This window comes from Eptesicus fuscus, chromosome 6, assembly GCF_027574615.1.
Source record: "Eptesicus fuscus isolate TK198812 chromosome 6, DD_ASM_mEF_20220401, whole genome shotgun sequence".
Classification (NCBI taxonomy): Eukaryota; Metazoa; Chordata; class Mammalia; order Chiroptera; family Vespertilionidae; genus Eptesicus; species Eptesicus fuscus.
The window spans coordinates 50,003,925-50,019,964 of record NC_072478.1 but is presented as its reverse complement, the minus strand read 5'-3'; the positions used below and the strand labels follow the sequence as shown (position 1 = coordinate 50,019,964).

The following is a 16,040-nucleotide window of genomic DNA, read 5'->3' as shown; positions in this document are numbered from 1 at the left end:
ACACACACACACACACACACACACACACACGGCTAAAAAAAGGCCGTTCATTCCATTTTCATTCCTCTGTGATGTCTATCTTTTCACTCTCCTTCACACCATCTTCCTGTTCCCGTCCTGTCCTGTGTTGGCTCATGGGCACTGCTGCTTGGTCATTCCATTCGCATCTCTGAGTCCAGAGTGTCCGGCACTGTCCTCAAGTTCACGCTTTTTAATATTCAGAGAAAGTGATGATGCTTCTGACCACCAAGCCCCACCTCTCCGTAGCCCTGAGATGCGTACCCTGTTGTTTGCTCTAACCCCATGGTCGGCAAACTGCGGCTCGCAAGCCACATGCGGCTCTTTGGCCCCTTGAGTGTGGCTCTTCCACAAAATACCACGGCCTGGGCGAGTCTATTTTGAAAAAGTGGCCTTAGAAGAAGTTTAAGTTTAAAAACTTTGACTCTCAAAAGAAATTTCAGTTGTTGTACTGTTGATATTTGGCTCTGTTGACTAATGAGTTTGCCGACCACTGCTCTAACCTGATTGATTTGAGGAAGGCGGCCGGTGTCAGAGTGAGTCTCTGACTCACTGTCTCTGACTCCACATAGACTGATCCTTTGTTTTTGTGACCCTGGAGGGACAGAAAGGCTCAGGTCCTTGCTTGAAAAGCCTCTCTTGGTCCTTAAGTGGACAAGATAGGGCAGGGGAGGAGAACCCTCCCCTCCCCCAAAGTTAGAAATACACAGGAAACAATACATGCACAAATATGGCAGGTTTCTAATGTTTAACTCTGAATTGTCTCTGATCAGATTTCTGTAATGTGTCTTGTTTCCCATCGGGATTTGAGCAATTAGCATCAGGGCCTGTCGAATAGAGCTTTGTGTGCCTAATTGTCATGTTTTAAAAATACCTTCAGAATCAGAAGAAAACTTAATACATATTTATTGGGGAGAAAATAAAGGAGTATAAAGAAGGAAGAAAAAAAATCCCATAATCCCACCACATGCAGTGTTACAATTTCATTTACTTCTGGAGTTTCTTTATTATAGTGGGCATATTGCTTTCATAGATACACGAGGCTTTCGACACCCCAGATGTGTAACAGGCAGGCATTGACATCCTTTTATTTTTCTCCCAAGTCATGTTTGTTAGCCAAGTGTAGGTTAGAACCTCATGGATTCCTACTCTGATTTCTGGACCAGCCTCCTGAAAGAGGAAGGTACAATGAGCCAATCCTTGCTCTTTATGAAATGTGAATCCTGAGGGTCTATAGGAAGAGGACTCCCTGAGCTAGGGGATTTGCCTCTGTGAGGCCTCGAGAAGGAAAGACCTCTCCCCCTTAGAGCCCTGGGGTCTCAGTGTGAGCTCCCACTGCCTCTGCTGCTGACAGTGTCTTTGCTTCAGGGCAGGTGGTGCTAGGGAGAGAAAGAGTAAGCATTAGAAGACAGTAGAAGTGTGAGTTATTTAAAAATTTAAAAGACAAGGGAATTCCCCTTTCCCTGGGCCTGTTAATAGACAATGCCTAACATTTAAAAGAGGAAAAAGCCCAAATGAAAAAAAAAATTATATTTATACTAGAGGCTCAGTGCACGAAATTCTTGCATGAGGGAGGGGGTGGGGGGGATTGTGTCCCTCAGCCCAGCCTGCACCCTGTCCAATCTGGGACTCCTTGAGGGATGTCCAACTACCCTCTTACAATCCAGGACTGCTGGCTCCCAACTGCTCGCCTCCCTGCCTGCCTGATTGCCCCTAACTGCTTCTGCCTGCCAGCCTGATCACTTCCTAACTACTCCCCTGCCAGCCTGATCGACGCCTAACTGCCCTCCCCTGCCAGCCTGGTCACCCATAACTGCCCTCCCCTGCCAGCCTAGTCACCCATAACTGCTCTCCCTTGCAGGCCTGGTTCATCCCAACTGCCCTCCCCTGCTGGCCTGATCGCCCACAATTGCCCTCCCCTGCCAGCCATCTTGTGTCCACATGGGGGCAACCATCTTTGACCACATGGGGCTGCCATCTTGTGTGTTGGGGTGATGGTCAATTTGCATATTACTCTTTTATTAGATAGGATATATATAATTTATAATTTTTACGTATATATAAAATATAGAGTTGACCCTTGAACAACACAGGTTTGAACTGCACGGGTCCAGTTACATACGGATTTTTGTCAATAAATACTGTAAATGTTGTTTTCTCTTCCTTATGATTTTTTCTTAATAACTTTTTTTCTCTAGCTCATTTTATTGTAAGAATGCACATAACATACAAAATATGTGTTAATCAACTGTTTATGTTATCGGTAAGGCTTTTCTGGTCAACAAACAGTAGACTATTAGTAGTTAAGTTTTGGGGAGTTAGAAGTTTTAATAATTATGTTTAGATTAGCCATGAAATATCCATGAGACATCAAAGTCATGGATATTATCCCAAGCTATTTCAGTGCTGACATATTTTGTAACAGAGATAACATGAACTAATTTTTTGTAAACCCAGGTAAAATAAATGTATTATACTGAACACTAAAGAAAAAAGTTACGTGTGCATTTTCGATTGCATGGAGAGAATCAGCACCCCTAACTCCTGCATTGCTCAAGGGTCACCTGTACATGTAGCTCATGCTAAATTGAGTTTTTCAGAACCACTTTTAAAAACATCCAGCATATTCTTGCCTTATGTACTTAGAAAGCTTAAACTAGTTTGGAGCATTCTGTGGGGATTTGGCTGTTCCCCTGAAGTTCATCTATAAACAAATAAAAATGTAAATACACAAATTACTTCTGAGTGGAGTTTTTATATGATCTTTCTTCAGTGATGGTTCATGGGAGTTGCCCATGCCAAATTAACAGGTGAAGGCTGGGGCATTTATTGCTGCTGAAGTTAACAGCAAGCTGACCATAAATTGCTAACAGATGTTTTTCCTTTTTTGCTCCTTAGGAATTTTATAGGCAACCTTTTTTCTTTTTTTCTTTTTGCGGAGGTTGAGGGGGGTAGGGAAAGAAGGGAAATGAAAACAAACTAGAGTTTGAGAAATGTACGTCTCCGTTTTCAACGTTGGAACGTTATGAAATTCATACAGAGTTGGTCTTCAAATGTTTATTTAAAAAAATACATCCTCCCTTTCCTTTTCCAAATTAACCAAATTTTTCTATGCAAAATCCTTTAAAATACCATAGAGTGGTGTTGGTTTGTTTGGTTGGTTTTCTTAAATGTAACCTTGGTCCGTTCGAGCCTTAACTAAAGGTTTGCTTTTCTCTTTAGCAAGAAGATCCAGACAGGAAGAAGAAGCTTCAGGAGAAAAAAGAAGGAAATTTACAAAATTTAAATTGGAATAAAAATCGAACGTGTAGAAAAAACAAGAAAAGGGGTGCTGCTCAGGCCTTGAGGTGTGTACTTTTTACAATCCCTTCAAGATTTCTATCTAATTTTTACTCTATCATTTCACATTTAGCTTTTATCTTTGAATCTTAGTTTTGTTATGTTGGATACAGATAATGGGAGAGTGTAGATGTTTGTATTTTGAGATAAATGTTCTTAAAATTAACGTATTTTCTAGTTGTGTTTTTGTTAAAAATACCCTCAATTGAACAGATTTTTCACATTTTTACTTTACAAAATGCTAAAAGCTCTGGGAGGTTTTAGAGAAAAAGCCTAAGACACCCTCTATCCCAGGACCTTGCATGAAAGGAGACAATACCACTCGTGGAGGCCGAGGTTCCGTCCTGCCCGCAGTAGGTGCTTACAGCTGCAGAGACAGAGGTGTCCAGACATGACTTAAAGCCCGGAGGGGCGAGGGGCAGAGCTGGGATTGGAACTAGGCTGTTGGCACTCTCCTTTGGCAGCCTTGCTTCCTGGGACACTTACTCTCCCTGAGCTTTTATTTATTTATTTTTAAATATATTTTTATTGATTTCAGAGAGGAAGGGAGAGGGAAAGAGAGATAGAAACATCAATGATGAGAAAATCATCGATTGGCTGCCTCCTGCATGCCCTCTACTGGGGATGGAGCCCGAAACCCAGGCATGTGCCCTGATCAGGAATTGAACTGTGACCTCCTGGTTCATTGGTCATGCTGAGCTTTTATTTTCTTACTAGAGGCCTGATGCACGAAATTTGTGCAAGGGGCTCAGCCCCCACCACCGCAGCGGCTGCCTCTGCCTCAGCCCCCACCACCACAGCTTCGTCCGGAAGGTCATCTGGAAGGACGTCCGGTCTAATTAGTATATTACGCTTTTATTATTATAGATCAGTAAAACGAAGGAGCTGGGCAGTGTTTATCTGGGAATTCCAAATTTCCACATTTCCAGAAATCTCTCTAAGTCTAATCCTATATAATAAAAGCCTAATATGCTAAGTGTCCGGTCGTCCAGTCGTCCATTCAACCAATCAAAGCTTAATATGCTAATGGTATGCTAAGGCCACTCAACTGCTCGCTATGTTGTGCACTGACCACCAAGGGACAGACACTCCAACCTGTAGGATAGCTTGCTCCTGGGGACATCCCCCGAGGGCTCCCGGACTGCAAGAGTGCGCAGGCTGGGCTGTGGCCTCCCCATCCCCTGAGTGCATGAATTTCGTGCACCGGGCCTCTAGTGTTATGTAAACTTCTCAGCTTGAGGTTTGGGTTTTGTTGTTTTGCACCAGGTCAGCAGTGTGTAGAGGCAGACACTCCCCTGCCTCTTTCTCCCGGGCCATGGAGGGACTTTTCATTTTCCAGGTGCCCTTGCAAGGACAGTGTCCCCTCCAGGGCTCCAGTTTAGGAGACTTAGCCTCCTCCCTAACTCCTGTGCGCTGCTGTCTGGGTGTGAAAACTCAAGCCCTGGGCAGTAAAGCCTGTTTCCTCTCAGGTCATCCCTCCATTCTCACCCCTCTGGCTTTTTCTTAGTTTGAGTTCTAGCATCTGGGGATTTCTCTTTCTTGTGAGCTCAGCTTAAATGAGTTTCTGTGCAGTTGTTCTCCAGCGGCTCTGGATTCGCACGGGGCCAGGTCCACCTCGCTGCCTTCCCCTTCTTATGGGAAGGGAACTCGGGCCAAACAGCCCGCATGTGGCGAGGACCGCCGATGGGCAGTGCGTGTGTTTCTGGTTACAGCGTCTGTCCCCGGGTCCCCAGGAGGCTGCATCTGGAGCTGAGACTCGGTGACTCAGCACTGTGACACGCTCCCCAGCAATTCTCACACGCATTTTGCTGAGAAGGGCCAGGCAGTTCCACTCCAAGCTCTGGTAGTCCGAGGCTCACAGTGAACAATCAGAAAAATGCAAATATGAACAAAAAGAAATAAACTATTATTTTGTTGTTAATGCTGAATAGCAATTGTTGATAGCTAATTTTCCTGATGTAGGCCCAAATTATTTAGCCTGAATTAATTGAAAGCTGTCATGCAGTATCTTATAGAAAGGAAAGTTACACCTTGTAGTCTCTTATGTGTATTTTTAGAAAAACTTGATTTACTACTATGGTCACTCTTAAGTTTTATATTTTCCTGTAATGAACCTATAGAAAGATATGAAATTAGAGTGGAATTTCACTAATGAAATGTTATGATATATATTTGAAAGCAGATTTCTGACATGCTGAAGAAACAACTTTTTAAAATGAGGCTTTCAAGTAGCTTGTAGCCAGTCAGGATGTTTTGGGACCATGATGCTTACGAAGTAGGGGGCTGTTGGCTTGTCTGTTTCCTTGGCTCCTTCCTGCTTCTGCCTACATACGTTTTCCCTTCAGCGGTCAGAAACCAGTGAAATCCCGTGCTACATCCCACATACTGCAAACCAACTTGAGGACTGAAATCCGACCGTGTGAAATAATCACTAGGTGTCCCCTGGCATTCTCTGCACAGTTCCATGTGGCTATTTACAGAATTGCGTGACCGTTCTTCCCTCAAGGAGTCCATGGTCTAGTAGGAGAGAGATTGTTATTGGACCATGAACTCCTTGGGGGAGGAACTTGATCCTTTGTAGACACTGCATGTTTTCTAACACTACATGGCCATGGTTGTCACTCTGCAAATGTTTGCTAAATGAATGAACAAGAAAAACTTCAAACAGATGCTCAGCACTCTCCCCCAGACACCAAGGAGCGGGTTCTTCTATTCAGAATAATATTTTACACTAAAACCAAGACGGACAAGCCAATAGTCCTGGATTCTGGTCCAGGGCCTGCCACTTACCAGTTAACCCTGAGTGATTCATGTAACCTTGTGGAGTTTCATTCTTCGCGCTATGAAATGCAAAAGTGGATTTAATGACCTCCAAATTAATTCTAGTTCTAAAGCAACAGAATCATTTTCTTTTGGATATCTTTCTCCCATCAGGACCCTAAGGGAAGAGGTCTAAAGGTGCTCCCTATTCATATTTTCAAGTATAATAGTCTGGAAAGCAGTATGCATGTATAACATGTGGGTGTGATATATATATATATATATATATATATATATATATATATATATATATATTTTTTTTTTTTTTTTTGGTGACTCTTCCAGGCCTTCTGAACAGAGTGAATTAAAACTTGTGTGCAGTGAATTTGAAAGATCTGAGCTGAGCCGTGACATCGATGTAAGAAACTGGTGTCCACAGGAGACCCCTGGGGACAGGTGTAAAACAGACGCTGGCATTGGAAGAAGCTTACCTGCCGCAAAGAGAGAGACAGGTATGGAACCCATTGAGCTACGAATGGCGCTTCTGGATGGGATTTTTGTTTCCTTGAGGAAGTACCCAGTGTGAGAAACGGCATCTTGATGAGATGGTCACTTTACAGGCAGCTTTGATTACTGAAGCCCAAATGGAAAGCTGTCGAGATGAGACTAGAAAGCGAAGACTCTTTTGAGCCAGGACAGGCCTCTCGTGTTGTCCCCTCCTCCACCCAACTCCCTGAAACCTGGCCGTTCTCGGCTGTCCTCATGGAGGCTGCTGAAGGCACAGTGGTTGCTTGCTCTAGGGAATGGCCAGGCTAGGAGAATAGCAGCTGTTCTCACACCTGAGCCAGGTGGTTCCCGCAGAGCCAGGCCAGTGCCCCACCCAGAGGGCTGCTGGGCACGTCCCTGGGAGTGGGAGGCAGAGGGCACTCGATGCTAGGTCCAGGGTAGGGCAGAGCATAGCTGGAGGCTAAAGGGCCACTGACGTTGGCAAGTCAGGTGGGATACAGGGTGGAGAGAGGTATAATCCTCCCAACCAGCACCCAGGTTCCCAGGCACGTGCCCACATCAGCGCACATAGGCTGGCGGAGTTAGGGAGTTTCTCTCTTTGTCTTTTGTTCATTCCCTTGATACATGTGTTGCTTTTTGATCTATTGGAGGTTCTTCCCACCCACACATAAATTATACTTCGAAGCTCTTGGTGGATATCTTAATAGAAGAGAGGGGGAAATTACCTACAGATCTCCAGTCCAATAGACCAGCCTCGGTTCTCTTTTTTCTTTTTTTAATATATTGCTTTATTGATTTCAGAGAGGAAGGGAGAGTGAGAGATAGAAACATCAAATGATGAGAGAGAATCATTGATCGGCTGCCTCCTGCACGCCCCATACTGGGGATCAAGCTTGCAACCCAGGCATGTGCCCTTGGCCAGAATCAAACCCAGGAGGACCCTTCTGTCCGCAGGCTGACACTCTAACCACTGAGCCAAACCAGCTAGGGCAGCCTCAGTTTTCTTGATAGAAGTGTTTGTTATTCCCGGAACCACTGTTCGATCCAGTTATCATCGCTATGGACTGAATGAGAACCAAACAAGCTTAATGGCCCATCCCACAGGCAGAGGAGGCATAGCGCATCCCCACTGTTTCTCCAAATCCCATCACTAGTTGCAGTTCAGCAAAGTCAGCTGACCCTGAAGGTGAACCTTGCTGTCTTCATCACGTCTCCTCTCTCCTGTGACCGGAAATGACATCAAGTTGAAACTGGCTGAAGGGAAACATGGGGTCAGCTCTTCTCTCTCCCTTCCCGCAGAGGGCTGCTTCCAGAAGCCGGGGAAGAAGTGCGTGGAGAAGTCTTGCTCAGATTCCAGCTCGGACTGCGGCAGCTCCTCGGGAAGCGTGCGTGCCAGCCGCGGCAGCTGGGGCAGCTGGAGCAGCAGCAGCTCCGACGGGGACAAGAAGCCCGGGGGCGCCCCTCAGCACTTCCTGCCAGCGGGTGAGTCCTGAGAACGGCCCTCCCACCAGCAGTGAGACCTATAAAAGCAGGCCCTGTCCGAGAGACGGCCACTCGTAGCCATCAAAACCTAGACAACGTGTCCACATGGGATTTCAGTCCACGTTTCCCTTGAATTTGTATAGACGTGGTTTGTGCCCTAACATGGGGCCTGGCTTTGAGAATGTCCCGTGTGTGCTTGAGAAGAATGTGTATGCTGTTGCTTTGGGGTGAAATGTTCTGTAAATATCAGATCCATTTGATCTAGCGTGTCATTTAAGGCCGCTGTTTCCTTGTTGATTTTTAGTCTGGAAGATCTGTCCAGTGATGTCAGTGGGTGTTGAAGTCCCCTATTATGAACGTATTGCTGTCGATCTCTCCCTTAAAGTTCATCAAGAGTTGTTTTTGTTTTGTTTGTTTTTTAAATATATTTGGATGCATATAACATAAGACTTTTTAAAATTCAGGGCTTAACATTAACAAAAAACAGAAGTGTAGCTTTTGTTAGTAGGGGAAGGCTGACAGAAGAATGATACAAATTTGAGGGTTATGTAATACCAGGAAAATGTCCCCAACATGATTAATGGTGTAAAAGACCAAAAAGGCAAAGTATATATGAATATGACCCCAATTTTACACATATGTGTATACATCAAAGGCATTGTAAGAACTATCTCTAAATGTTGATAATGGTAGTATAATTATAGGTGTCTTATATTTTCCTTTTTTAAACTTTTGTTTATTTTTATAGATTTCCTACGATAAGCATGTTACTTTTATAAGCTGGTCTATTTATATAGCAAAATTTATTTTCTCAGAAAAACCCCCATTAAAAAATTATATATTATTAATGGTTTCAGCTTTTTTTCCCCCCATAAAGAAAACATTATTAAGCCAAAAGTCATACATTTAAATGTTGGGTTTTCAAATAAAAGATAAATTATAAGACATTTTAATAATAAAATTACTGAATGTGTGACTATCAGTTTAAAGTGAGAAATAAATCACTCATTAGGGGTTAATAAAATTAACCGTTTGCATTATAAGACATCATGCAGTTGAATTCTGTTTGGAAAAACTTGCAATAATTCTTTTGCGTTTATGCAGGAGACAATGTTTCACAGAACGACTTTCCTCCAGAAACGCCCATCTCCTTGAATCTTTGCCATAACATCTGCAGCCCCACGTAAGTTTTCAGCTTCCCGGCATTCTCCATGTGCTTCTTGCACTGCTCTTTCTATCGGCGTGTTCCCGCTTCGTACCTGGTTCTGCAGGGTAAAGGATGAAAACGTTCGAAGAATGTGAGGAGGGGAAATCTGATTTTACTAGTAATTCAGAAAGGGGGGTCCTTCCAAGTGACCACAGTTCATGTGGAGGCGTCTCTGGTATCGCTGGCCCTTCCTGTGATGTGACTGTGTCAGAAAGCCTCCCATCCTGAAAGTGGAAAGAAGACACTGTCGGTATAAGAATGGACATCATCTCCTCTTCGCTGGGACTTGAAATAAAGCCAAGCATTGATGACTTAGGAAGTTTTGAAAGAACCTGGAAGATACTGCGTGTTTACAGTCCCACCGTGTGATGCTTGCAGCAGCATCGGACAAAACAAACACGCACCTTCTATTGAGTGAGAGGGAGGAGGACATGCAGGAGGAGAGGGTTTCAGAGCGAGAGACGAAATTCGTTTTCTTAGGCATTGGCCACTTTGTGAGAGGGTAGGATGTCATTAAAATACGTTGGTGAGCCCGGCTCAGTGGTCAAGCATCGCCCCATGAACCAGGAGGTCGTGGTTTGATTCCCAGTCAGTGCACATCCCTGGGTTGTGGGCTCCATTCCCAGTAGGGGGCGTGCAGGAGGCAGCCGGTCAATGATTCTCTCTCATCATTGATGTTTCTATCTCTCACTCCCTCTCCCTTCCTCTCTGAAATCCATAAAAATATATTTTTAAAAATTAAATTGGTGAGTTGGTGAAAATAAACACTCAGCAAGGGTACAAGGAAAGGTCTGTAAGAACCGTTTTTGTGAGGGGTAGAAAGTAAACCAGGGGTTAAGAATTGCTGCCAGCTGGTGGCAGGCCGATGTGCACTGCCGATGGCCTCGGTGACCTTAGTTAAAAATGCTTAGTTGTTTATTAAAGGGCGACTTTGCTGGGTCTTGGGAATTTAACCCTTTGCACTCACTTGCTTTTTTCTCGATTCCTTTATTCTACTCGGGATTTAATTTTTTAAATACCCCAGATTTTACAAAGCGCGGCAGAATAAAAGAAACTGGAGTTTCTTTTCATACAAACTTATTTATTTGGATTTTTTTATATTTCAAATTATTGATACATTCAAAGAGTATAAAAAGAGGTGCTACCTGATGCTAACCGTGTCGAGTCACACTCGACATCCGAGTGCAAAAGGTTAATATTCCTCAGCCTTTTTCTGGCTGTGAACCATATGTCTCTAGTATCCATAGGTTTCTTGGGGGAGGAATTTGGGTAAACACTCAGCCAGACTTGGTTATACAACTGCAGTATCTCCTTGTACAGAAAACATCAGCGCTGTCCATTTTCTCGCTTTCCCCACAGCGACGTGAATAGTCTCCCACAATATGCAGAACCTCCCTGTCCCAGCCTTCCTGCCGGGCCTGCAGGTGTTGAAGAAGATAAAGGTGAGGCTCGTTCCACTTGCTCCGGACACCACCAGGTGCAGGTGTTCCACGTTGTGGGCTGGGGGGTTGGGCGGGGCAGGGCCATTGCCCCGGTGCCCTCTTCTCCGAACAATGTCACTGGGCTTTTGTGCACTGGGAAGGCACCTGCCTTCTGCACCTGCATCATTGGGACCCTCTGCCTTCGGCCGCCCCCTGTACGCCGACACTGGGCTCCCTCCTTGTAGCCAAGGCACAAGGGCTCCGGGATAGTGCGGGGCTACCCCTGTGTTTAGTTCACCTTTCCCCTGCGGAGGTCCCGTTAGAAAGCATACGAAGGGTGAGGCTCCAGCACCTTAGCCTACTTCTGCTTTCCCCGCCCTCTCCTCTTCCTTCCCCACCTCCTCATGTCCTACAAGTCTAATATCCCAGCTTCCGCAGCCTCGGTGAGCAGCCTCACTCCTGCACCAGGCCATTTTTCCCACATAAAACGGAAACACGGCTGGGGCCTAGCCAGGTGCATGAGCATCACATGTTTGCATTCATTCCTCTTGGTCCCAGACATTGCAGGGGTGATTTGAACAGGCCCAGGTGCTTGCATACGTGTGGCTTGCATTACAGGAAGGAATAAGCTTAGGGAACCTGTGTCTTTTATAACAGGCAGTAGGCATGTCTCCTTCTGCTCCAGAGGGAGACACCGAATGATGCAAGGCTTTTGCTTGGCAAACATCCTTGAATAGATGGTCCAGCACAGTGGTCGGCAAACTCATTCGTCAACAGAGCCAAATACCAACAGTACAACGATTGAAATTTCTCTTGAGAGCCGAAAACTGACTTCTGCGCATGGACCACAAAGTTTCAATCGCACTGTCCGTGCGTGCCTGCACGTGGTATTTTGTGGAAGAGCCACACTCAAGGGGCCAAAGAGCCGCATGTGGCTCGCGAGCCGCAGTTTGCCGACCACTGCCAGAACAAAGGCATCCGGGGCCTCTGCTTGCAGGATGTTCAGAAGTGCAAGGAGCTTGTGGAGACTGACCTCCCGGCAGCCACTCTGCTCAGGACCTCTCGGGGGCTTTCCATCTGACCGAAGTCAGTGCCCACGTCCCTCCTGGGGCCCACAGGCTCCGTGCTGTCTGGCTCCTGGCTGTTCTGAACTCACAAGGCACACTCCCACTGCGGGGCTGCACACTTAGCTCTGTCCCCCGTGCCCGGAGCACACCTTACCCTTCTTTGGTTCGCTTCTCGTCTCAGTCACAGGCATACAGCATCCGAAGTAAAGGTCGAAGCAGCATGCTCTATTTCTGCTTTATATCCGGAAGCTATGCCCCGAAAGGAGTGGGGGGAGCCGATGTGGTCAGCGTGTGGGGGTGACACGGGGTGTTTCCTGGAGGGAGAAGGGGGACAGAGGCCTTGCTCTCCTCCTCAGGTCTGTACCCCCCTGGAGACCTGTGGCCCACGCAGCCCGTGTGTGTGACAAGCGGCTTCAACTGCGCCCTGGAGAACACGGTGCCGGGTGTGATGCAGGGACCGGCCCCCGTGCACAGCAGGTACAGGTCTCTTGGCTGACGGCCGCCTCCCTGGGCCTGAGGCCTTGCGGTGGGAGCTGGAATTCCACCTGTTAGGTTGTCCTCACAGAATCGAGGGCCCAGCCTCCTTCCCCGGCTACCTCAGCCGGGCATCGCCATCTGCCTTTCGGAGTTGTGTTGTGATGTCTTAGAAAAGTACACACCCAGCATCGAGAGAAACAGGAAAGGAAATAGAAGTAATAGGTAATACAGCTGAAGACCACATCATTACTCTCCTTTCTTTAAAATGAAAAGATTGAAAAAGCAATCATTCCTAATTCCTACCCCCCGACAGTACAAAGATTTCCATTTTTTCCTGCTATTAATCTTGAACCCATTTACATTTTTAAAAGATCAAATAAATTGAGTATTGAAAAATAGTTATGCAATGGCCATTCCCTAAATTTGTTTATGGCTATGACTATGTCATTGACTTATGAAACCTTGAGAAAATGTTTATATCTGTGTTTCGTCACAGAATCCATTTGAATTCTTTGCGGGGGGAGGTCAGCTTATTACAGTGGTATTTACTTTCTTTCTTTCTGGAATGAGAACCCAGTTGATAACAGTGATCAGAGTATCCTGAGTCATGGTCTTTGTAGTCGTGATTTACCCAAGGCGAATGCTGGCCCTGCTCTGCGTGAGGGGTGGGCACTTGCACAGCAGGACGTGTTGAAGTCCTTCCGATGTGAGCGAAGACGCTTCAGGGTAGGCCAGTGGCTCTTCCTCGGCGCTGATAACCACGGCCTAGTTCCGCCTCTGGTTACTTATCCTGGTTATACAGGGAGTGTGCTCCTCGTCCGAGCATCTGCCCTGCCATGGCATGTCATTGGTGATGAGTGTTAAGTAAACCTTTGATTCTATGACTGAAGAAAGTACACCTATTTCCCAAAACGGAGGATTTAGCAGTGATCCGGATGCTGGGCCATAAAATTGCTTTCTTCTTTCTTTACTTGATCTGTCGACACCCTGTTTCTGAAACGAGACCTCTTGTTTTTTCGTAGCAGTTTCATTGATTGGAGTGCAACTTGCGAAGGCCAGTTCCCCAGTGTGTACTGCCCGTTGGAGCTGAACGATTACAATGCCTTTCCGGAAGGTAAAAGCTGTTTGAACGAGCCCAGTGCCATTCTTTTATTCTCAGAAAGTCAAAGCAGGAAGTGTTTGGCCTTAAGGCACTCACTGCAGAAGAAAGTGTCTTACAAACCTTAGACCATAGTTGACATAACATTATATTCGTGTCAGGTGTACAGCATCGTAATTCGACATGTGTGTATATTGAGAAATGATCGCCACCCAACGTGTCCTTAACAGCCCTCACCATGCATGGTTAATAGTTATAGTTTTCTTTTCTTGTGGTGAGAACTTTCTTTAAGATTTACTCTCTTAGCAACTTTTAATATGCACTACAGTATTAACGACAGTGCCACGCTGTACATGACAGCCCAGGACTTGTTTATCTTATCCCTAGACCTTTGTACTTCGTAAGCCCTTGAACCATTTTGCTTATTCTCCCACCCCCACCTCTGGCAACCGTCAGAAGGTCCACTGTATTCATGAGCTTGTTTTTATTTTTGGTGGTTGTTTATTTGTTTATCTTGTTGTTGTTAAGAATGCGCCTTTAACAGTGAGTGGCCTTTGAGAATGACCTTGCAGAAGGCTGCTGACCGCTTTTGTGTGGGTCTAGTTATGCATACCCTGCCATATATAATTTTCTGGGCCTCAAAAAGCCCTGTACACCTGGGTGACTTGGGGGCTTCTACCGATCACCCTAAGAGAGAACCCGGTCATTGGCCTTCGGTGGACCTGACATTGTGGCTTCCCCATGGGAGGCTGGGGTGCTCGCGGTCGGCTCCTCTTCTTCGGCAGCCAGGCCACCTGAAATAGAAACCTCTCCCTGCTTGCTCCTCAGCATGTCCTGACGCCTCTGCCCCCGTGGTGTTGCAGAAGAAGGGAAGAAGCTTGGAGGGGAAACTGTGGGAAATGGCCAGTGCTTGGGCTCAAGCACCTGTTATAATAAACAATAAGAGACATGAGATTTCCCTGATGAGCTGGGAAATTCTCTCACTGTACATTACAGTACAAGCATGATTCGTCATACCAGAGCTACCTTGGCAGAGACACAATAAGCGGCATATTAGATATTGCACTAACGTGGATTTTGATACATGCATTGCTCTATGGTAACCACAAGGGGGTGCCGTGGTAACTTTCTTCTATGCTTATGAGGCTGTGTGTATTAATCTTAGCTAAGTGCTTGGCTTGGTATTGCCTTTGTCAGTCCATATGGTATATATGCAGGTGGCTGAGGTTGGCCTGATAGGTAATAAAAGAAAATGTTAAGGGCTGGTAAGAAGCTTGACGTGATTGACATCCATCGTAGTCGTACAGTGTATTCTGTGTATCAGAAAGATTCCCATCAAATCATCAAATATATAGGACATAAGCCCAGAGGTAGACCTTCCCTGAGGGCTTCCAGGGTGATGTGTCTGATGAACAGCTTTGAACCTGAGAGCGGCAGTGGAACTCCCGGTTCACACAGGTTAGTAAGTATGCTCCGTCTGTCTTCAGCCTGTCCGCATAGTAAGGAAGGCCTTGAGAGTTTTTTTGCTGAGAGTGAGAATTCAGTTCGCACCACAAAAATGTTTACCTGCGTTGATGTCTCCCGTTCTTTGTAGAAAACATGAATTACCCCAATGGCTTCCCGTGTCCTGCTGAAATTCAGACAGACTTTATTGATCACAACGCGCAGTCTACCTGGAACACCCCGCCCAACATGCCGACCGCCTGGGGACACCCTGGTCTCGTCAGCAATCCGGTCAGTGCTGCCCAGCCCGCGCTGTGGCCCTGGGCGCCTCCCGTTTCTTTCTGCCGGTTTTTCAGTCCTGGTCTCACATAGCAATAGAGTTGGGTTCGGGTCAGCTAAAGCCGGGCTTGCTTCCTTTAGGTCAGGGGTGGGGGACCTTTTTCCTGCCAAGGGCCATTTGGCTATTTGTAACATCATTCGAGGGCCCATCCAAAATGATCAACTTAAGGATTAGCCCGCTATATTTGGTCAAACATTTAATGAACTCTCACCCCTAATGCCTTGGCAGGGCCAGGCCAAATGATTTCGCGGGCCTTGTACGGCCCTCAGGCCAGACGTTCCCCACCCCTGCTCTAGATCAGAGGAGCCCACCCTCTGAAGGAGCATAACACATGATCAGACGGGGGCAGGTGGGGGGGCGGCTTGCCGACATTGGCATTCTAGCCACTTCCAAGCTACACCAGCAGTGATGGCTTGTGGTAACACTGACTTGGGGCCATAGCTGTGTTTCTGTGGCCCCCGCTAACCTTTTCATCTGTGATCAGAGATGAAATGGACGTCACAGAAAGGTGTCCGTGGTCAGTGGCGGGGCCCTGAGGGCTTCCTGCCTACGAACGCCCTCCGCCCCTCCGTGCTTACAAGTCCCACACCTCGCCCCTTTCAGATCCACTCAGCAGCTTTTTACAGAGAGGACATTTGAACTGTGGGTCCGTGCTTGGGTTGAAAATAAGTTTACCCAGTTAGATGAGGATTTCACAACCCTGTGTTTGTGGAAAATGGAGTTCAAGCCACCTGGATGGTTGAGAATAGTTGAATAGCGCCCCAGCGACTTGGATGGATACCACTGTGGCATCCACTCGTATACATCCAACCTTGACATTGCCTTTCTAAGACTTTTTTAAAAAAATATTTCTTTTTTTAAAAAAAATCTCTTTTTCCCC

The 16,040-nt window shown here is 46.2% G+C and overlaps 1 protein-coding gene across 2 annotated transcripts in view; it reads left to right on the top strand.

The window, feature by feature from the left end:
* The window catches only part of TMEM131L (transmembrane 131 like), a 142,271-nt gene that overhangs the window by 125,800 nt on the left and 431 nt on the right, over window positions 1-16,040 (top strand). The window contains exons 27-34 of one of the 2 annotated variants that reach the window (XM_054717677.1): window positions 3,241-3,365; window positions 6,463-6,629; window positions 7,924-8,106; window positions 9,211-9,289; window positions 10,673-10,755; window positions 12,158-12,278; window positions 13,304-13,392; window positions 14,972-15,111. In XM_054717677.1, coding sequence (XP_054573652.1) covers window positions 3,241-3,365; window positions 6,463-6,629; window positions 7,924-8,106; window positions 9,211-9,289; window positions 10,673-10,755; window positions 12,158-12,278; window positions 13,304-13,392; window positions 14,972-15,111 — 987 coding nt within the window. Of the gene's footprint in view, window positions 1-3,240; window positions 3,366-6,462; window positions 6,630-7,923; window positions 8,107-9,210; window positions 9,290-10,672; window positions 10,756-12,157; window positions 12,279-13,300; window positions 13,393-14,971; window positions 15,112-16,040 lie in introns of both variants that reach the window. The other variant, XM_028151912.2, reaches the window with a different exon arrangement.